Genomic DNA, 23,667 nt, shown 5'->3' with positions numbered 1-23,667 from the left:
ATTTTCTGTAATTGCCCCACAGTTCATTGCGTTTATGAAGCAGGCACGGTTAATCCACAGCGTTCTGTCTGTGGATTAGGAAACCTATATTTAGGGCTCCGTTCCCCATTAGTTTGCACGGATTACGAGAAGATTGCAAATAATAAAACATTAAGGTGAGGGGGTTTTATGCAAATGGGCCACAAACTGCAAATGTTGATGTATTTATGGTAAACTCACAGTTTTTCACGATCCAGATCTCATTTTTCTTCCCTGATCCATCCCTCATTCCTGCTCTTCTTTCCATCTTTTTTCTTGTCGTCCTCTTGACTTGAAGCTCTTTAAGTCACACATGACTATAAAACGCTGTTAAGCTAAATGGCTCCAGTTAAATAATTGTCTAATCCAGAATGATGCTCTGCACACGTTTACAGGACCTTTTGAAGTACACTCGGCTGTATTATCTTTATTGTACAGAAGGATATGATCATGACCCCAGATTGCTAGAAGACATGTAAAGTATTTAAATGAGCTCAGACTGCGATTGCTCTGTGGATTCAATACAGCATGGAAGAGAAATGTGATATGCCCGCTTTCTAAACATATTGTTGACAACTTAAGATAAGATATGAGATGAGATTTGGATTTGATGTAGACGTATTTTAATATTTGAACATTCTTTGAAACCAAAACAAGTGATATTCAGTCATGGTGTTTTGCAGAGCTTTTCAACTTCATCTCCCGTGTCTTCCTCAGGGAACGTATGTAGAAAAAGTGGTCGAGCGGGTGTTTGTGATACATGAAAGTGCAGCATACCCTTTAGAGTGTTCTCAATTATTAGTCATTATTCAACTGTAATGAAATGTGCTGTGTTATGAATATAACACATTGATTCAGAGTTTAAAAAAACGACATTAAGACAACAGTGAACGATGAAATAAAATGGAAGGACATTTACAATAATATAATAATAATACCTTTATTTTTATAGCACGTTTTTTTTATAAACAGGGTTTACAAAGTGCTTTCACAGATATGCAAAGCATAAACACGACCCAAATGGAGGCAAACAAAAAAGACCATACCATAAAAGCATTGAACACAACTAAACCAAACAAATAGCCAAAAAGGATTTGTTCAGATTTCCATGAAATCTGTTATTTTTATATTAATGGTCCCTAAACGATGGCCCCTGACTTCTGAAGCACCAAACTTTCCAATTGCTCACAAGGAAAACTAAATGGAATGGGAACATTGCCCCGGAGGTCTGTGGCAGTCGTGTCCATGAGGATTAACTCTTCTCATTTGAATGACCCCACGTTTCCATCACGACCACTTTTTGGAGAAAAAAGAAATTCTAATATTTGTATTCCCATTACCACATTCCCATAACACTCCAATAGTGTGGGATGTAATGCACACAGCCGTCTCTAAACATTGGCTTCAGACTTTATCTAACGATGCACGGAAACCTTTTCTTTGCTGAATTACTGCTGTATCTTAGAACTGCCCATGCCCCACAATGCAGTAGGGTCCAACGTTAAAAGATCATCACAGCACGCACTGATGGGAATCATTTGAATTGGATACAAATACAGAATATTCTGGTTTTACTGGGTCTCTTTGGAAATCCTTTGTTGACCCTTGACCCCAGTGCCCCAGAGGCGTCTGTAGCTCAGTGGGTAAAGCTCCTTGTGCAGGTTTCCATGTTCCCATTTTCATTAAGTATCCTTCAGCAAGACACTGAACCTTCAGTTGGACCCCGGGGCCTACAGCTCCTGGAGAGGTCACATTTCATGTATCTACCTGCATACAAGTTAGGATTCTAAATTAGTTTTTAAAATGTCCGTTCCTGAATCCTGTTGCTGGTTGAAATGCAGTCTTTTGTCACTGAGGTTATCTCAAGCTCAGTGATTCTATTTTAGAATCTTTAGCCAGGCTGAAAAAAAACTCCTTTAGAGCCTCTGCCCCTCAGTTCTCAACATTTTAACCACAGGGCCATTGAGCTGGGGTGTATTGAACAGCTGGTGCTTTGCTGTCGGGAACAGGAAACAAAAAGTCAGCACAGGGTTGAACTGCAACTTGTTCTGATCAGGTCAGCCCCTCAAGTCAAGTGTGACCATGACTTCATGAAAGAGTGCCCGTGTTAAAATAGCATTCTTCACTTGATGCCAGAGCTTTGTAATAGGTTTCCATTCACTTTGAAGTGTGTCTGACATACACAAAACATGTTTCTTTCTCCAAAAACAAATGATTTAGCAATTTGCGATCCAAACTGGCTTCACAGCACAAATAAACTCAACTATTAATTAATTATAAGATATAAATCTGAAAACAGGAAAGCAACTAGTCTTGTTTTCTGTACCTCTGTCAAAAGGTTGGAATGATTAATTCAATATCTCGATAACTGATATTACTAAAGATGAAACAAACTGATAGTTTTGTTGTATTGCAGATGTGTGTTGGAGGTGCTGAAGTAAATGGGCTTTCAAGTCTCAAGTTTAACTTCTGAGCACCATGATTGACACTTATAGAGATATTCAGTTTGTTCAAAGGGACATTTGGAGGTAATGGTGGAGGAGGGGGTGAAGTAAAACATGACTTTTTATTTTTTTTTCTTGATTTTATTTTATTTTTTAAATGTTCATTGTTTAGTGGCAATAAATGGTTCTGGTTCTGATTCTGATGACACTCAGGTGTGTATTCATGCACATACGTGCCATGGAAACCCGTTCAATAGTAGTTGAAATACCACTTTCTAAACGTGATTTTAAAAACAGCCGTGGCAATATTTGTCAATCTAAAGGAAGAGGTCAAGAGGCCACCAAAAACCATCAGATTCATCGACTATAAATATTGAATATTCATCAAATTCTGTTGAGTCTGATCATTTGTTCTTGATATTATGTTGACATAATAAAATTGTGCTGTGATGGCAGTATTGGCTGGTTAGACAAACCAGGCACAGGAGGCACCGCTCAGGCAACTCAGAACTAAAAGCTCCTGACAGCTCCACAATGAGCTGCTTCAAATTGATTTATTAAGATAAGATATGTTTAAGAGTACGCAACACTAAAACCTAAGGCCTAAAGGAGGGTCCTGCTTCACGACCTGACCTTGAAGCCCCGTCTTTAAGAGCATCCTTGTGTCAACATCAGCAAATGGGGGGATGTTTGGTGTTTATATAGAAGACTGGCTGACTGGTTATACATTGGTAAAATGATGTATTCTTTTATCTGACCCAACGTCTTAACATATATACATTTCACATTCCTTGGAAATACATACCTTAGAATAATCTCCATTGGAGTGATATGTCATTGAATCTACTGACAACTCTGGTATCAATGGAGGCGTATTCAACCACTGAGTCAAAGTACTACAACAAATGCTTTCCATCACAGTCAACTGAAGTGAGTGAGTAAATTCCAGATCTGTGACCCCCACTCATCTGACTAAAGATAGGCCCTGAAGTCCCCGGCTTCCAGTCAGAGCTACTCTGTGATGATTTGCTGTACCTGAGAAAAAGTCTTTTCCAGCTCCGAACCACTTTCATGCTACACTGTATCCTATCACACCCCTAAATATCTGTAAAGATTGGGTAATTGCTTTCCCACTGTTACAAATGCAGCCTCAGAGTGTGTGTAAGCGTTTTGAAGCAAGGGAAGACCATACAGACAGAGACAGTGTGTGAAAGATGTAGAAATAGAAAGAGTGTGTGTGTTCTCACTCCTCGACTGCTTTGCCTTGAACACTGACATCAAAACCATTTCGGAAGGCTGAGCTGTAGACTGGTTGTTAATGGTTTGAATGTCTCTTGTGATATTCTCCCTGTCTCTCTGCCTCCCTCTCTGTAGGCCCACTGGGATGGCCTGACCGGGAGAATCACTTTCAACCAGACCAACGGCTTAAGGACGGACTTCGACCTTGATGTCATCAGTCTGAAGGAAGAGGGGCTTGAGAAGGTAGTGTGTCTTTAATGTGTCTGTCTGTCTGTCTGTCTGTCTGTCTGTCTGTCTGTCTGTCTGTCTGTCTGTCTGTCTGTCTGTCTGTCTGTCTGTCTGTCTGTCTGTCTGTGTTAGCTCTTCTTGTATAACAATATGATTATGAGATAAAACACATACATTCAAGCTGTAAATGTCGCAGTGATTGGTGAATCAATCTGCTTGAAATTCCATTCCCATGTGAGTGTAAATGCTTATCTTAAGGCTCAAGTCAAGGCTTTCAGATACAACCAAGTCGCCAGAAAAAGAAGTTATGAAAATCAACATTAAACAATTTCACCATCAATTATTTAGTAAAATACTGGCAGCAGAGATGCCAGTATTTTACTGTTATTTTACAGTGTAGCTACTGTCGTTTATTTGAACAGTATCTTCGTCACGGGAAGCTCAGAGAGTTAGGACCCAAATGCCCATGCAACAGTTCAAAGTAATTTATTTAAACATAAAAACACGATAAATAAATGAGACATTCTACTCACGATGACCCGAGGAACACGCAGGTAACACAACGAGGGCAGCACAGGTAGAGGGAATACACAATCAGGAACCAGCGAGACAGACAATCCCAGAAAATCACGCGGGCAGGAAGTGCAGAGACACACAGGACACAAGATTACAAAATAAAACAGGAAACAGAAAACTCAAATCATGACAATCTTCTCATTTGCCAAGAAACTCGTAATAACGGTCACTCCATACACCTCGTAACAACACAAGTTGTACGACTTCACTTTGACCAAATACAAAAACATCCACATTCAACAAATCCGTGGTTTTCAGAGATATACAAAGTGTTCTGTAGTTATCCTCCCACATTGAATTTAGTTTATTCAATTATTCGATTATGTCTGGTTTTATCTGTGACTCATCTGTCTTTAGAAATGATTTGTATGTTTAGTATAGAGCTGGAGTCCAGCTGTGATTTGACGAGCAGAGCACAGATACAAGAAAGAAATACCAACACAATTGCAGGTTGTATCTCTTCTGATAGTTATATATTGTTAGAAATGTAAATGTACATATTTATTACCTCCCATGCTCGGTAGTCACACGGTCTACAGTGTCAGTGTTCATAAGCCTTCTGTAACACTAAAAGGTCTCTTACTGACATTCATAATAACCCCAAAAATATGTTTGCAGCACTCAATAATTACACTAAAGAAAAGGTCTACATGAAACTAGTTCTAATAAATCAAACTCAACGCTCCAAGGGCTCTGATCTCATAATGGACCAGCATGGAAGACGATGGACCCAACTTTAAAAAGAAAGAAACCATAAACAAAAACATGTGTAAACTTGTAGTTAGATCTTCCAATCCATGTGGAAAGAACAAGCACAAAGCATATGACGGCAGATAGAGATTATTTTCTAAATTAAAAAACGTTTAGGGACTGACATTACCATTATTCAGTGGAGTCGTCTCATGAGATCCAACGAGCTTCTGTATACAAGATGCTGTAACACTTCCTTTGGCTCATAGGAAGAAGCTAACGGGAAGAAAAAAAAGCAGTTTGTTTATGAAAATGACTTTTTTATTGCATATTTTCAGTATTATATTTGAGCAGCCTCCCCAAATCCCCAAACTAATGTTTTGAAACTTAGGCGTTCCAAAACCAACCGTGACGTCTGCTGACAGCTTTTGTGGAGATGAGCGCTGCCTATGAGAACGTTTACAATGTCAGAGTGCACCGCAGCGTGACTATCGCTTTCAGATGCGTTTCACTTGTTGTGTATTTAGCTGTTGGTTGTGCGCTGAACATTTTCTCAATATTTTGTCTGGAGGTAAAACCCTATTTGCATTTTGACAAGTAGAATAGAAACAGCAATTTAATGTGTATCCTGATGACACATTTTAACAGTTGATCTGATGAAGCTGAGTGATTTCAATGCAAGATATTCAAGACAGTATAGATATGAGACACATTTCAGCCTTCATATAATGCCTGAATATCTACAGTCATATGTTGATGTCTGTAATCATTCTTCCTGTCAATGCACAAGCAGCTCAGTATCACTATGAAGGAGATGCTGCCTCTCTTTGTCAGTGAATTTGATTGCTGAAGGTTTTTTTGCAGGCAGGGATTATTCAACCCAAATAACAAGTGATAGCCAACAGTAAACACGTGGGTAACAAAGAAAGGAGTCAACTTGACAGTCACGGGGAAAATATCAGAACAAAAACCACCCCCAAAAAATGTGAAGTGACTTGAAAAGTGTTTTTCAGTCAGAAGATGACATACGATCCAGGAAGGTCAGTTGGACTAAAAGACGACTTTGAGGGCTTAGCAAATGCAGAAACACACTGAAGACATTTCAAATGTGGAAAGTAGTTTCATTTGTGGGGCTCAGAACGTCGAGCAGGTTGTCCGCTCACCACATGAGTTGCCGGTTTAATCTCCACTGTACGTGTCCAAGTGGCTTTCACAGAGACGCTGAACCGTTAGTGGCCCCACACAGGAGGGCCAGCACCATGCGTGGCAGCTCGGTTGCCGTATGTGTGGGTAAATTGGTGTAAAGCGCATGTGAGTTAAGCACAATATGAGTGCAATGCCTTTCCCGTTCATTAGTGGGACAATCACAATCATTTTGTCCAGCATCATGAACAGTATAATTAGGTAAACCAAAATAAGAAATATGCTGTAGATTTTGCAGAAATGTGAACTTTGATCGCCAGATGTTGCATTGCTGCCAAAGTTGAGCAGGAACAAATCTTTTTGTAAATAAATATTAAGCGGACAAATATTTAGCAGACAAATATTAAGCGGACAAATATTAAGCGGACAAATATTGAGCGGACACATATTTTGCAGACAAACTGCATTCATTTTGGGGAGTCCTTACATTAATGACCCAACCATGCCAACCATCCGGAAAAGGCTAATGTCAATCTACACTTCTTTGAGAGATCCAGCGAGGATCAAACAGTGTCTTAGTATTCTCAAGAAAATATATGTTTAACAACAGAGGAGTTCAGACTGGTTGTGTGTAGATCTCTCTTATTTTACTTGTATGTCCTTCTAGTTTCCTGCTGCAGAGTGTAACTTTAAAAGATACCCAATTGATTTGGCATCCAAACCCTCCCTTTATTTGTCAGAATGCATCATGGCATGCCGTGGAATATGCGGCAGCCTGCGTTTGTGTCCCCATGAATAGCTGCATCTATAGTTTACATCTTTTCCCTGGAATAGCGTCTCCTGTATTCAGCAGTCAATATAAGATTCATGAGATTATCAGCGGGAAGATAACCTGCTAACACCGCCGATACAAATAATATTCTTCAATGCAACCGCAGACTCTTCACACTTCAGCATCCTCACCGCTGCCTCTCAGCAGCTCCTGACCTCTGGTCTGTGTGCGCCTGCACCTCCATGAATAATTTACTCTATTAATACAAAACCCTTCAGAAGCCCTTTAGCCTCATGAAGCCTGAATTAAAGAGTTGATTTGCAATTACAAAGCCTATCTCTGGCTCTCGTGCGGGGCTTCAGAGGAGCCCTGAGGAGAGTGTGACTGGTACGGGTTGTTGAGTGTTTGTGGTCCCGGTGGCTCGGGTCGGTGGGGTTCCATGGAGAGCTGGGAGGGTCGCTGACAAGGAGGCTTGGGTCTGGAGATAGGACAGAAGAAGCCTTGAGACACGATCCAATAGCTTCTTCGTCTTCAACTTGCTTCCCCAGGACGCTCCCCTTCCTCTTCTCAGCCCTCCTCAGTGTTGTTCACCAACAACCCTCCAAAAGGCCACAGGGCCATTCCAGATCCTAGATCATCTCTTACACTATTCTCTGTGGGAGTATAGACGAAAGTTCCACCCCCCCCTTCCCTAACTGAGGGTTCACAACGGCTGCCAACCGTGTCCTTGGGGTACTGCTCACGATCCTCTGTACGTCCAGAATAGAAAGAAGAGGAAGTCTGAGTACTGGGTACGTCTATACTGTACATGCACGCCATGCGTTTCTGTCACAGTGTGAGGATCTTAATTTATACCAGCAACAAATTGTAATTCCAAGGGAAGACTTTAAATAATGTGTTTTTAGGTAAATAAAATATTACAGAATAAAATTAAGTAGAAAACAATCCAAAGCTTTAACAAATAAAAGAGAGCCCTTTTAAAAAAAAAGAAGATAAAACTCAATAACAAAAATGAAGAAAAAAAACACTAAAATGTACCCAGGTAGATCATGAGAATTAGTGACACACAAATGATTCCTTGTAAGGGCCTTACTGGCCTCCAGACGTCTCTACTGGGCCATACAGGAAGGAGCGTGTCCTACTGGTGTTCCAGAGGGTCACAGCCTTTGGGTCCGGTTTGACTCGTCTCTTTGTCTCGTCCTCACCGCGTTGCTGCTGCTGCTCCTCACTCGATCCGCTGCGGTCGTTGTGGAAAAGAAGGAAGCAGCCTCAGTCGCGGGTCCACACAAGCGGAGGCTCACTCACACACGTTTCGCTCTCTTGGTCACGTTCCTTCACTTATCTTACAGAAGGCGTTGAACCAAGTCTTGCTGCCTCAGCGCCGACTCGTCCACGGCTGTCCATCTGGTACCTCGTCTCTGGCATTATTTCCGCTCTGCCGCCCTGTCGACCATCAGCAAACTTTCCCAGTGAAGCAGCTTTAAATTAGAGGTCCAAACTCTGTGGTGTTTGGGTTTCTCCCATTGCTCCGGGCCACCCCTGTGTCTCTCCTTCCTGTCGGGTTCCATCCCTGTCTCCTCTCTCTCGTACCTGTGCCAAATTTCAACCCTTAAAAAGTAATGCCAACCCTGCCTCGGCTGTGTGGATGTGAATATTACATTGTTATAGAATGTGAATCAGTCTCGCAGAGTTGTCACAATAGCCACATTCTTTTCTTTCAATAGGTTTGTCTCTGTAAATGAAGAGATTAAGGATGATCATAAATCACAGAGAGCTGCACAGCTGAAAGCATTTCATTTAATGGCCGTGTTGTCAAAAAGCTGATTGGTCAATCTAAGAGTTGATACGAGCGTAAAGGAAGTGAGGGGATTAAGTGCAGCGGCCCTTGAGGCGATTACAGCCCACGGCCCGACCAACCTGCCAGACCTGCCCGACCAAACGCCACCGAACTGCCTCAGGGAAGAGAGAGAGGAGAGCCCGGATGAAAGCTAAGCTAACCCAGCTTAGCTCCTTCACTTCCCAGCTGACTGCTGGCTGTCTAGCGCATGATGGATGAAAGCAGCGGGAGTTTGGTGGCTCAGTTCACAGAGACCTGGATCCATCGTGGTCCAGGATCAAGCTGCAGTTGACGGGCGGACATCAGGACAGAGAGCAGGACTCCGGTGGGACGAGAGGAGGTGGACTCTGTGTGTGCACCATGATGCTCGATGCTCAAACGTATTGAAAGCTGATGGCCAATGTTTTCCTCATGTTGAGTTTCAATGTGAAGATGTCGGCCGTATTATCTGAACAGATAATTGGTTTTGATGCTTCATTGTGATGCTTATTCAATAGATGCCCAACAGGAATGTACTACTGTTTTAATTTTGTGTTGAAAAAGGGCACAACTGAGTCTGGTTGTGTCCCTGTGTTGCATGATGACAATAAATCATCCTTGAAAAATCTCTGTCATCTTTCTCTGAATGTTCAGGATGTTCACTCACATCCACACAGAGCAGCATGTTGCAGCCTTGAGCTGCTACTGCGATGGATGTTTTACTTTTTTTCCATTTTCAGAAAACAAGTAGTTGCTACTTTGCTTACTGCTCTTCCTAAACACAAGGCTGAAGCTGAAGTGCATTTTGCATTGAACCCGTTGAAAACTGTATAACCAATTTTGTCTATTTTTCGCTGTGTTTGAGTCGTCGTAGGAACTCCAAAATAATTCCAATAATTGTGTTTATTGTATGAATTTGTTCAGCAAAGACTTAGGAAAAAAATGTATAGCTTTAAAAAATCCCTTTTATTCCCCAAAAATGCCTCCTTGAGCGGTCAATAACACACCTTTTTGGAAAAATTAGGACCTAAAGAATCTGAATCTGCAACAAAAATCTCAATCAAATAAAGCCTTGGTCTATTAGGACGGAGTTTCAGTCAAAAAAAACAACTTTCAGTTCAGAAATGGAAAAATATTATGTATTTTATGCCAAAAGATTGTCTGAATGGGGCATGCTGGGACCTAAAATTGACGCGAGAGGATTTTCGCGCAAGGTTTCCAAAAGGTTCAACTTGTGCTTGCTCGTCCTCTCTTCTTACACTGAGCAAGTTCCAAAGACAAATCACTACTGATCTCATGCCTCATGGTAGAATTTTGTCAGAAGCAAAGCAGCCTCGTTTTCAAATGAAAGAAGCGGAGAGTTGCCCTGATCGTGCTATGACTGTACTGCGGCTTGTATAACTGGATATGTAATGTATCTATCTGTCCTGTTCCACAGATTGGCACCTGGGATCCCCCAAGTGGCCTGAACATGACGGACAACCAGAAGGGGAAGACGACAAACGTCTCGGATTCTTTATCTAACCGATCCCTGGTCGTCTCCACCATACTGGTACGGCAACGAATCCGTTTCCTCTTTCTCTTTCCTTCCCTATCAGGATCCCCAGTAGCACTAGCATAAACGTTAGCTACTCTTCCTGGGGTCGACACTCATACACATTATAGCCGCATAAAGGCAACAAACAAAACACCTCATATTATATTAACAATTAAGAACTGAGAAAACAAAAATTGCCATTCTTTAACACAATTATAAATCGATCACAAATCCTAATTAATTCATAGCAAACTTCATTTCTCCTTTATCCAAATACATATTCATTTTTATCGTAGATTGTTGTCCAAATGAGCCATCCTGCAATTTCACACATTTAAATCCCTGAAAAAACAAATTACATTTCTCATTCTCTCTGATGAGGCAGATTTCTACTTTCCCCAAATTGTACATTTTATTTTGCACGCCATAAATCATAATTTACACACAAACAAATCCAATCATGGTTCCTGAAAGACTTTGGAGATGTTTTTACAAAGTTAAACCAATCTTTAATATTGACTTTGTGCTCAACTGTTTTTTTGGTTTTCATACTTTTTGCTTTATGTTTCATACTTTTTGCTTTTTGTAGCATGAACCTATTTTCTGTTGCATATCGTGTTTCAACAAACTGAGAGAATAACCTTTCAAGTAATATCTTTGGGGATTGTGTGACCAGTGCATTTCTAACTAGATTTAACAAGCACAGGTGGTGAGCCGCCCCAGTCCGCTGTATGTCTGTCGCATAATTTCATCATATTTTTTACATATCATACTTGGCAGCACTGGACTAAATCACAAAACAGTATTCAAGCTGTGACAGAACTAAATCACTTGGAACCTGTTTAATGACATCTGGTGTCGTAACTTTTACAGGTCATCTTACAACTGACACGCCCCCTTAGCCTTTTTCTAACAATATTATCAATTTGTTTTTAGGCCATGATAATTTATGACCCAAGGTTATATCCAGCACTTTGTCTTGTGTGCCCGTTCGATGGTGAAGAAGCAGCACGCTGACCCATTTGCCGAACATAAAGCTGCTGTGGGCCGTCCAGTGGCGTTATCTAACAGGACGTCTGAGTAATGAAGTCTGCACAATTCAAACGGTTACCTCTCACTGACAGTTTTTTTCTAACAATGTGCAAATTAAATATTGCAGCTTTAAATGTCTGTTTATAGCCAAATCAAATTGTAATGGTGCTTTATGTGGGACCAATTATAGAAGGCTAGAACAGCTCTCAGCCATAACACACTCCCTTCAAAGATGTCATTATTTTTAAGCTTTTCCTCTTGAAAAATCCTTCAGCGCTTTGCCTGGGCTGCCCTTCTGTTTAGAGCACTTTCTGGGGATGCTGCTCTCCGACTCAATTGAAGTAGAGTACCCCAAAGCACTGCATTCCCAAATTGCCAGTTGACTTCACCACTGTAGAGGACTCCAATTTGGTGGAGCAGGCTGAGGCAGGGCAAATTGACTGATTGATTGTCCAATAAGATGTCATGGTTTACGGCCCTGCCTTCTACCCACTCATTTATCAAGCGTGGTGTGTTATTGTCTCCGGTGCCAGTGGTGCCAAAAAAAATCCAAGAAATTCAGATTCAACCTTAAGAAGAACAGCAAAATATGTCTGTTGCGTCTCTTTATTACAATAATCTTCCCTCGTGATATGAAGCATCGTAAGTATGTTGAATAAATAAATAATTCGTGAATAATACATTTGGTTCGGAGGTCATGTTCTTGTAATATATCTGGCTTTAATTATACAAATCAAAGTGTCCATTGTATGATTACACACATATCACACATACTGTGTTTACAAGGTTGAGTGTTAATTGTTTATTAACAGAAAAAAAAGAAAATTAAAAAAAAATAACATTAGTATTCTTGACCTGATGACCGAGCTGGCAGTTAAAAAGTTCTGAAACATTAAGACACAACTCAGGGTCAATTTCATTTTTTATTTTTTTTTACAGAGCTTCCAACCAGACGAATTCGAGGCACGCCACTTGTATTCATGTTGCCGGAAAATCACTAAATTCACAAGTCTCAGAGGGCGGCACTTTTGATATGAACATTTTATTCATCGATCCAGTACTTGCTGCTTCAAAGGGACAGCAAGTCTACAGGAAGCTACTGCACGCAGCTGATGTTCACCAAGAAATATTACCAGCAGTTAACTTTCCCCAACAACAGTCTCCTTTTAACAATGAAACATTGTGACAAGATGGATTCTTGATGTAGGGCCAGCCTCCAGGCTCTGTGTTCAACTCAGCTACTCATCTTCCACTTCCAGCTCCATACAGTTAATGTTAATGTTATTCCTTTAAAATACAGATCACTTCAACTCAGGTAGCACAGCGTTTACGCCACGCCATCGTTGCACACAGTGACAAAAACATGCAATTCATTAAATTGGAAAATGGATCTGTTGATCTTCTGTCACTGAATAATGAATTCACCATACGTCCTTTGTGTGTGTGTGTGTGTGTGTGTGTGTGTGTGTGTGTGTGTGTGTGTGTGTGTGTGTGTGTGTGTGTGTGTGTTTTGACTTGAGACCTATTAACTGATTATGCCTGATTTTTTACAGAGTTGTAGAACCACTGGAAAGGGTGGGCCCCACAAAGAAGGAAAATTAGTGTGTGTGTGTGTGTGTGTGTGTGTGTGTGTGTGTGTGTGTGCGTGTGCGTGTGTGTGAGTGTGTGTGTGTGCAGGTGTGTGTGTGCGTGTGTGTGTGTGCGTGTGAACATATGCACGGCTGTACTCCGACAAACAGCGTGCCATGTGGGACCGTGACAGTGTGGGGAAGAAGGCCGGATTAAAGACATTTATGATCCCGTTATTGAGGAGGCGAGCGTAAAAATAACAATATCAAGTAAATTGCGGGTTGTCATTATTTATCGCGGGGCCTTCTTTCCTTCCGCGCGTGCTGTGAAGTGATTGGATTGCAGTTATTAGCAGAGACTCTTCACGGCTGTAATTGCCATATCAGGACTGAGTCATGGGGAGATGTGTGATGGCTGTGAGCAGCGAGGAAAAGCAGAGAGGGCTGACAATAATTGGGTTTGTTACATTTGATTGATGCACACTTTCATCCAGCTTCTCATCATTTTCTCAGGGATTATGTACTATAAAACATGATGTAATTACTGTTGAGATCTTGGCCTATCAACAGTTTATCTACTTTGGAAATCACTCCCGTAATGTTGCGGTGGAAATGAAGTACCTTTAGGCTAATGGCTGAAGCTGCAGATAATATACTGTGTAATGTCTTGGAGAGAGCAAGGAGCAGGCCCGCTTCCACTCTCAGAGACAAGCCATCCTTGCAGGGGAACAGTACAGCTACCTGCTAGACTGCTCGAAGGTACCAAATAATAGACAAACTCAGGGTTAGTGGTGCACAATATTATACCGTACATCTGATTGAACATTTCCTCTGTTGCAAAGCAAGAAGGCCAAATGAGAAAAAGCCAGCAGCTGAGGCAGCTGCCTCATCGTAGGATTCACATTTAACAATGAAATATCTGTTTTTGTGCTTGATTTTTGAAGTACATCATATCATGTTCTCTTTACTCTATTAGACCCTCAAATATAGCGTCTGTTATTGCTGTCATGAGTCCTCCAAAATAGACATCTTAACTTGTTTTCAGATGTGAGTTAAAGGTAAAATGACTGAGATATTGGTGGTGGAGTGGGACTGGAGGATGGGTTTGTCTTCATCAGAAGGAAAAAAAAATGTATTTGCAATCTAGAAGTACAAACATTGATTGATAGATTAATAAAGTAGCACCAATCTGTATCTTTTCTCTTCAGCACCTCCAGACTAAACACATTGGAGGATGGGTTTGTCTTCATCAGCAGGGGTTTAGTATGCTATACATTGCAAACACTTACTTGAAGAAAAAACGTGTATTTGCAATCTATTAATCTATCAATCAATGTTTGTAATTCTAAAGTAGCACCAATCTGTATCGTTTCTCTTCAGCATGTCCAGACTAAAACCATCTGAAAGTTCAAAAAAGAGAAGAAAAAAAAGAGAAAGAGTGAGCGACAGTAAAACCGGTGATTAAAATGTTTGGCTGAAAAATGAAACAACCTCTGGTCTCAGATCAAGTCTCATTTCCATTTGGCTGTCAGTATTGAGGGCAACTGTTCTTGGACGAGACGAGAGGAAACGCAAACACGCCGGTGCCAGAGCCCATAGACCTTCCAGGATGTATCACGTTCAGGAAGAAGACAGATGTGGACCGGTTGCATTAATCACTACATCAAACTGACATGTATAAGTGGTTTTAAAAGGATCATTAATCCATCAAACATATGTTGTTACTGTTACATATCCCGGTGATTATCTCCTGCGTGATGCATCGCACTTTTCTAATAGATCTCCAGGAGCCACTGTTGCCATCAGCTGACGATGTCGGACGTAATCAGACCGTAATCCAACTATGTTAACGGGAATACCTCAGAACAGACCAAAGAAATATTGTCCCCATGTCATGAAAGTTAAGAAAATGTCTCTGTTGTCATGGTTGTTTAGCTACACAATTATATTTTTAAATAGCTTTTAAAGTTGAATGAAACCTGTTCAGGTTTACTTTAAAATAGTTTAGAGATAAATAATACATAAGCCACCACTTTATATGGATCTGAAGCTGTATAATGTTGTGTAGGAATGTGCAACTTATTGTCCAATAAACTGTTGCACTAAATTCATTATTACTTCTGCCAAGTAAATGATGCTCTCAGTTTGGTTTGTTTTAATAAGGAAGGTCTGCATTGACGGGAGGGGTGTCGTGTTGGCGAGCATCCACTCGACTCTGGAGTGGATCACGGGTTAGACACATTATATTTCACTTATTGGCCTTGGAGGTCTGCGCTCGCCAGGTGACCTTCTAGTCATATTATGAAAATGATCTTGGTCATAATCATTCATCATTTCCTTGTTATAACAAGAACATTATTGTATGCAATATATAATAGAATAATGAATTGTAATAGTAGCAGCATTAGGCTGCCGTACAAACACCATTAATATAAAAGATACTGCATATTATTTTAATATTATTTCATGAACAGTACATTAGTAGTAAAAAAAAAGTGAATATGTAATGCAAATGGTAATAAACATCTATTCCCATTATAATATATTTCACAATATGTTCCTTTGCCAGGTGTCAGCCAATGGGCAGCAGGGTTCTGACGTCACACCACTTGCTGAGAGCGCCTGGCTGATTGGCTTTGTTCTCCACAGCCACTTCATGAAAGGGAATCAATATTACTAAAATAAATGTTTAAAACTGACTCAAATAAGGCAGCACCATTTGTTTTGCTGAGGCACATAAATCCATTGTTTTTCAGTCGTTGGAGAGGAACGGACTTGATTCTCAGTGTGTGAGAGGAGGCTGCAGAGCGAGGATGTGCTGGAGCTTTAATTAGGTTTGCTTCACAGAGATACTCAGCTTCTCCTTCACTCTATCTTTTTAATTAAAGATGCACCGGCCTCAATCTGCAGGAGACAGGAGGGTGTGTGTGTGTGTGTGTGTGTGTGTGTGTGTGTGTGTGTGTGTGTGTGTGTGTGTGTGTGCGTGTGTTTGTAAGTGTGTGTGTTTGTAAGTGTATTCAGGGTGGTGTGTTAGACCGTATTTGTAATTAAGTAAATACAGCAAAATGTATATTGGGGTGTTCACTATTTTAAAACGCTTTTAAATGTACTTTAGTTTAGTTTGTTTGATTTTTGCACAATTAAAATGAATACACACACACATAAATAATAGATGAATAATATCAGAGTACAAGAAAAGGCAGAAAGCCCACTGGGCCTATTTAAAGCCTCCAGCTATATTCAATGAAAATGTAACAATATCAGAGAGAACACAAAAAGAAAAGACATAAGATGTCGACAAAGTATTTTTAAGATATGATATATAATAACAACAATAACAATACATTATCAACGACAAATGTGATTTTGTGTGTGTGTGTGTGTGTACGCGCGCGCGCATGTGCGTGTGTGTGTGTGTGTGTGTGTGCGTTTGCGCGCACATGTGAGCGTAAGCGTGAGTCTGTGTTTGTTAGGATAGTATTGGTTAATACACCTGTATTTACTAAACAATAGTAATACAACCAAACAATAGTAATACAACTAAACAATAGTAACACTACATGTCCCAAAACATCAATCAAATTGTCTTTCAGCATGGTTTGAAACATTTTATTGAGAAACATTTTGTTTGTCAAGTGGGAAAAGCCCCTCCATCATTCGATACCCATCAATCTTATCAAGAATTGACTTCTGCATGTGAGTAATTTAGGAAGATGAAGATCTGAAGATTCAACCTGTGAATTTTCATTCAAGCAGGTCTTGACATGTTCAGGGATATTGTCTTGACCTGAAAGTATCTCATGAATAGAATAGTTAGAAGATGTGTGCTATACATGTATTACAAGTCAATAAATAATCTTCTCATTTAAGATTCATCTTTTTTTATAATAACCTCATATACGGATGATAAAGTATATAAAATGCCCCTTAGCGAATTAAAAAGATGGTTGCAAGTTATAAATTTGAGCTTGTCTAGTTTAGAACACATTTAAAACGTTAGAAACAAAAGGATCAATAGGAATATCAAACACGAACATCAGGTCTTCATCAAAGCACTTCTCATTTCATATTTTGAAGGTGACTTACAGAATATTTAACACAATTAATGTGATGAAGGAAAACATATACACTGCCTATCATTGTATGACTATCTAACTACAAGTTGTTAGCGTCTTTATGAATAGCAACATAGACAAAAAGAGAAGTTGGTGTGACTTTTTGGGACCGGGTGTATCTTTGTAGAACCAGAAAATTGGGCCACTTAAAAAAGGGGAACATGTGATGCAATTTCCAGGACCTGATCACAGTAGTGGTATTTAAAGTTAAAGTTCTGAAAGGGAAAGTTTGAAAGTAAGGCAAAGTAAAATGTTATCATCGTTGGAGGCACTGGAACAGACAGTGTTCACCTTTAAGCGTATCAGGCCATGTATCGGGCTACGTATCGGGCTAGGGCTACGTATCGGGCTATGTATCAGGCTATGTATCGGGCTATGTATCGGGCTATGTATCGGGCCATGTATCGGGCTATGTATCGGGCTATGTATCGGGCCATGTATCGGGCTACGTATCGGGCTATGTATCGGGCTATGTATCGGGCTATGTATCGGGCTACGTATCGGGCTATGTATCAGGCTATGTATCGGGCTACGTATCGGGCTATGTATCCGGCTATGTATCGGGCCATGTATCGGGCTATGTATCGGGCTACGTATCGGGCTATGTATCGGGCTACGTATCGGGCTATGTATCGGGCTACGTATCGGGCTATGTATCAGGCTATGTATCGGGCTACGTATCGGGCTATGTATCCGGCTATGTATCGGGCCATGTATCGGGTTATGTATCGGGCTACGTATCGGGCTATGTATCGGGCTACGTATCGGGCTATGTATCGGGCTATGTATCGGGCTATGTATCGGGCTATGTATCGGGCTATGTATCGGGTTATGTATCAGGCTATGTATCGGGCTATGTATCGGGCTACGTATCGGGCTATGTATCGGGCTACGTATCGGGCTATGTATCGGGCTATGTATCGGGCTATGTATCGGGCTACGTATCGGGCTATGTATCGGGCTATGTATCGGGCTACGTATCGGGCTATGTATCGGGCTATGTATCGGGCTATGTATCGGGCTATGTATCGGGTTATGTATCAGGCTACGTATCGGGTTATGTATCAGGCTACGTATCGGGTTATGTATCAGGCTACGTATCGGGCTATGTATCGGGCTATGTGCTCATGTGTCAGATGATGTACGTCACTGGTCCCGGGGTTGATACGATCCATTGCGATTAAAGCATGTCTATAGCAGATGAAGAACCACGCCGCCTGAATCAAACATTTTATTAATATACATTTTGAATTGCATCTCTTTTGAGGCCGTAAGACATAAAGGGCACACATTGCTGATTCTCTGTTGGTCCGGTGTTGGCCTTAATCAAACCCAAATAAACAAACTGCATAAGTTATTGCAGAATCCCAGGGATTGGAGCAGAAGAGGCTTTGGAGCTCACTGATAATCAGATTTGGGTCAGTATGGCAGACACTACATTTTGTGTTATCTACTCTTCTATCATTTTCTTCATCTCACAGACTAAACGCACAAGGGACTAATTACCTCATGAAACACAGGTGAGATAGACTCAGGTGGAACAAATCCAGGCTGGGCAAACAATTACAAAAGGGGGAGGTAACACATGAAGGATAGTTACCTTTGAAAAAAAGAAAATAAATATATTTAATTGTTGCTTTGCATATGCAATAGACTTTCCAGAATCCCCAGACCATAACATGGCTTCTTCTCCAAGAATAAAAACCTCTCCATGTGCCATTTTCAGTTTCCAGATGGATGTGGAGGAGCTGTTTTAGTGTCCACAAAGACTCGCAGGTATTGCTGACTGTGCCAGTGAGAGGTGCTTTTTGTTAATGTGCCTGGCGACGGTTTATGATAATTACAGTCTTTCACTGCTGACAGAAGGTCAGAGGTCATAAGCTGCTAATGGGCTCACAATAGCTTCTTTGTGCTCCACATGCGCGATAACGGTTGTTCCGCCAGTTAACATGACAGCGAATAGAGGCTCGGAGAGAATGGTCAAATTGTAAGGAGGGGAATAAATAATAACGTAAAGGTCCTGAGGCAGAATGTACCATGTTCAAAGAGGCCTCTGAGGGAGAGAGCAGAAGAAGGCAGAGATATTCATCTACGTCTAAGCCTCTCCACATATGAGGTATGCACATGTATATGTATATGTACTCTGCAAGGTCGTAGAGCACATTACAGAGGCAAAGTGTAATGGGTGTTTACATCACCCACAGGCGGCAGGTACAATGTTTCAGGGTCATTTTGATGACGAGCTCAACAAAAATACCATTTGGGAATCATGCAGATGTGTGCGCTCTATTTTATAATAACCCAACAGTCAGGAATGGTGCCGGTGAATTAAACTATTTTTCACCTTTTCATCCATCAGTGGTATCTTTATGGATAAAGGTTAGAGAGATTTATTTGCACTTCCTACCACTAAAAGTAGTGTTACCATGACTTTTGGCTTCCTCGCTGTCTTAACAGGAGAAAAATTGCAGTTGTGCCAATGATTGTGTACAGAGCAACTAAACTTCAGCAGATTCAAGAACAGAAGTTGTCTGTAAACCTGGTCCAACAGTATTGTGTTTGATATAGCTATGCATGGTGACATATGGTGAAGGTGTGCCACACTTATAGGAAAGACGTTACTTCCAGGCATCCTCTCGCTCAGTGGTCCTCAACCTTTTTTGCGCCACGGACCAGTTTCGTGTCAGATGATATTTCCACGGACCGGCCTTCACGGTGTGGGCGATAAATATGACGTAATATAATGATACGTCTGGCATGAAGGAATTATAAAGTGGATAAAGGTACAACTCACCATTACGCCGAATTAGTGGGAGCCCTGAGCCAGTCCCATCTGTGTGATGGGAGACAACGTCACCCAACGTGTGTTTATGTCCTGTTAACTCCGTAAATTAGACCTTCATATCCAGTCTACTGCTTAATTTAAACCTGCTTCACAAAGACAGGATGTTGACAATGGAGGCAAGGTTTTCAAAGCTTTTTTGGTGATCTCAAGGATGCTCTGCTTTGATTTTAATCCAGAACACCAAGTTAAAACAGACCTTTAAGTTTCATTTTTGGGGTAACTATCACATAACATGTATCAAGAGGTTACGTTCGAGGTTACGTGCAGACGGATGTATCCGGTCTTTTTTCAAAATACAAATTTCTTCTGACCTGATTTTTTTTTTCTCCATTCATTCTTTCTTTGCGGCCCGGTAGCAAGGGACCCGCGGACTGGTACCGGTCCGCGGCCCGGTGGTTGTGGACCACTGCTCTATCTATCTATTTGTTTCATTACTGAATTGGAGACTACCGCCGTGCACTGACTGTTCACGTCCTTTCATTCGCCGTGGCAGAGAGCGGGGGGTCGCTGATCAGAGGATTTGCAGTGTTGATGTCTTCGCGAGGTGTGTGTTACTGAACTGGAGATTACAGAGCCGTTCTTCAAGGTGCCGTATTCCCCGTCAGCAGGAGGAAACACAATGAGCACAAGCTGACCAATCACACACATTAAACCATTAATGTAATCTCCTTTAGAAAACAGTAACATTGATGTCCTCCCTGAAAGCTAATTGATTTACAATTTGTACTTTGGCTCCAACGTAACAAAAACCAAACATAACTCATGTCTGGTGTGTTGCAGTGGAGGCAGTTTGAGCTCGGAGACTTCTCTTTTCACCCACTCATTTCAAAACAGGACTCAAAAAGCCAGTGATAAATAGCCCTGAAGTAAGCATATCTGAAAATGAAAAGACAAAAACACATTTGAAAAGATGATATTCCTCATCCTCCTCCTTGACTCTCATATTGGCAGAAGTCCTTCTGCACACACTACGGAAAGCTACCTGCGTGGATTTAGAAACAGAGCATGCTCATCACCACAGTGGCAGTTACCATGGCGATGGGAAGAAAGGAAAACACACCTACCTTGGATTGTTAGATGTTGCAACGAATGTGCAGGGGAAAAGCCCGGTAATATACACGTACTATACACATCATGGTCTGCACAACACACACACTGGACCCAGTCTGATACCATTGAAAACAGGCAGCAGACAGTATGTGTGCCTATTCAAATGCCAGCAGAGAGGTTATGTACTTAAGTTCATCTTCGCCGACTGGACAAACATACCTGTGTGTTTTGGTGTTTGTACTGTATGTCTTGACAGTGCAGCCACACTGGTATTGATCTGTATGTGGACAGGGCTTTCTGCTCTTTCATCAACATTACATCAGTAGCCTCGCGGTCCTGCAGCTGGTATCATGTTGCAGCACATGAGCCACACCAGATAGAACATGTATGACGTCGATGGTCGCAGCGTGGTTGAGATTGTAGCTTCTGTTATGAACGGATTTCCTGTTTATTTTAGAGAGGAAGGCAGCAACGGGAACGTTTGATTGCCAGTGGTCTTAATGATTCTAGTATTGATTGATTGATGGTTATTCATGGAGCAAACTACCGTGGTCTTGGTCTTGTTGGGGGTTAAATTAATTACCGGTGGAATACCCACTGGTTTTGGGGCTTATCGTGGGAAATGTGGCATGATGTGATTCAGATAATTTATCTGATTGTCCGTCTTTGTTTTAAAAAATACTTTTATTAAAACAGTACTAAATTAGTGTAATTTACCAGATATTCCCTCGAAAAGACAAATCCATCTCCAAGTTTAAGTTTTTAATATACTTTGTGGGTAAAATGTTCAGTATCAATTCATAACAAAAATAAATACTTATTTTACACAAACTATATACAGAACTGATGAGGTAATGTGTATGTAGATGCTGTCCAATGTGAAGTCCTATTTGATCATGTGATGCGTTAATACAATAGTGTGTGTGTGTGTGTGTGTGTGTGTGTGTGTGTGTGTGTGTGTGTGTGTGTGTGTGTGTGTGTGTGTGTATGCGTGTGCGTGTGCATGTGCGTGTGTTTCATAACTAGAGTTCACTAGGTCCTATAGTGATAGTGTGCACTTGGGTCTTAAAACCTTCCTGTTAACTTCAAATTTACCCTTGACCCCAGCAATTTAAACTTCCAGAAAATTTATATAATTAATATTGTTTCCCCAGTTAAAGTGTCATATACTTTATGTTTGTTTGTTGACCACCTCAATATCCCTTTATATATAAAAAAAATAATTTAAAAACCCTCCTGATACATCCAAAATACTTGTTTGCGGCGAAATAAGCAGATCACCATAAAATCTGACTGATTGACCTAAAATTGGAAAGAGATATCTTTTTGTACCTTCTGTTGTCCTGAAGGAAAGATAATATGCTGTTCATATTCCGTCAAACTCATTTTAGTGACGTTTTACTATCTCACACAAACACATTCGCATACATAGCACTTAGTGTTTCAAGGACCAATCCTTTGGCAGATATCTTTTTTTGGAAATAAAGATGTTAAGTGTTCCTTACTGACGTTCTCATGAAGTCCATGTTCTGTTTTACAATTAAATCCTTCTCAATTTCTGAAATAGTGTTTGTTTTTCCTGGGGTCAAATTGACCCCGAACATAATCCAGATTATTATTCTTGAAAACAGGAATTGTTTTTTATTTCCAATGTTATGGATGAAAAAAAGTACTGTTTAAATAATATAAAGCCATTAACTACTTTATGAACTAATGTGATAAATGTTTACAATTTCGTATGTGAAACTGTTATTCATGTGTGATAAATTCACACAGGGCTTTATTCATTCATCGTTTAATTCATTGTTTAAAGTCTCAGGTACTACAATTTCACAGCATTATACATATGGTACATTTATATTATATGATGCATGGTATATTTATATTATATGATGCATGACACACTGTGGACATACTCTATGTGGCTTTTTAAATATTTAACATGAGGAAACATCAATTTTGCTTTGGCTTTTTTGCTGGAGATACATTTTTTACATGTATTATTATATATGAAACAGCATTTGACAGCAGTTAAAAAAACCAGCCCGGAGCAAAATGTATATGATTTTCCTCACCACAGCGGCCATTGCCATCTTCCTGTAAGGTTGTGACATAATTTAAGGGTTGCGATGGAACGGTGAAACAAAAATGACGGACGTGATGTCCTGACTTTTTCCTCACCATTGCCTTTTCCCTGTAATATTGTGACACAATTTTTGTTTGCATGTTCTCCAACTGTTTTAAAGGTCCCACCGATCCCGCAAACTCAAAGACATGCCGGTCCACATTAAAACCAAATTATAATTTGAACTCTAACTCCATAATTAAATGCTTAAAAAGTATTTCACTGACGCCCATACTAAAAGGTACAGATTCATTAAGGCTGTAAACTACTCTTATCATTATAACATAATATAAATATGGGCGATACGGTGCCCAACATAAATATGTTTTTTTGGTATTTATATGTGATGTATGTATTATTTCAAATGTTTCGCATTAGCGCTTTAATATTCCACATGGGCTTTTCAATCATTCTTACTCAAATATGTTACTTACTCATATTTACTTACGTCACATATTCACACCTTTAC

General features: G+C 40.5%; 1 protein-coding gene across 3 annotated transcripts in view; it reads left to right on the top strand.

Moving 5' to 3' along the window:
- grik2 (glutamate receptor, ionotropic, kainate 2) overlaps window positions 1–23,667 on the top strand; it is a 231,871-nt gene that overhangs the window by 142,470 nt on the left and 65,734 nt on the right. For all 3 annotated transcript variants that reach the window (XM_068570047.1, XM_068570048.1, XM_068570049.1), the window contains exons 8-9: window positions 3,837–3,944; window positions 10,365–10,478. In XM_068570047.1, coding sequence (XP_068426148.1) covers window positions 3,837–3,944; window positions 10,365–10,478 — 222 coding nt within the window. The remainder of the gene's footprint in view (window positions 1–3,836; window positions 3,945–10,364; window positions 10,479–23,667) is intronic.

The sequence above is a fragment of the Clinocottus analis genome, unplaced genomic scaffold, assembly GCF_023055335.1.
Source record: "Clinocottus analis isolate CAN_PGR_092001 unplaced genomic scaffold, fCliAna1.0.p SCAF_9, whole genome shotgun sequence".
In the NCBI taxonomy this organism is placed as follows: Eukaryota; Metazoa; Chordata; class Actinopteri; order Perciformes; family Cottidae; genus Clinocottus; species Clinocottus analis.
The sequence above is the reverse complement of the archived record's forward strand: the minus strand, read 5'-3'. Positions and strand labels throughout refer to the sequence as shown.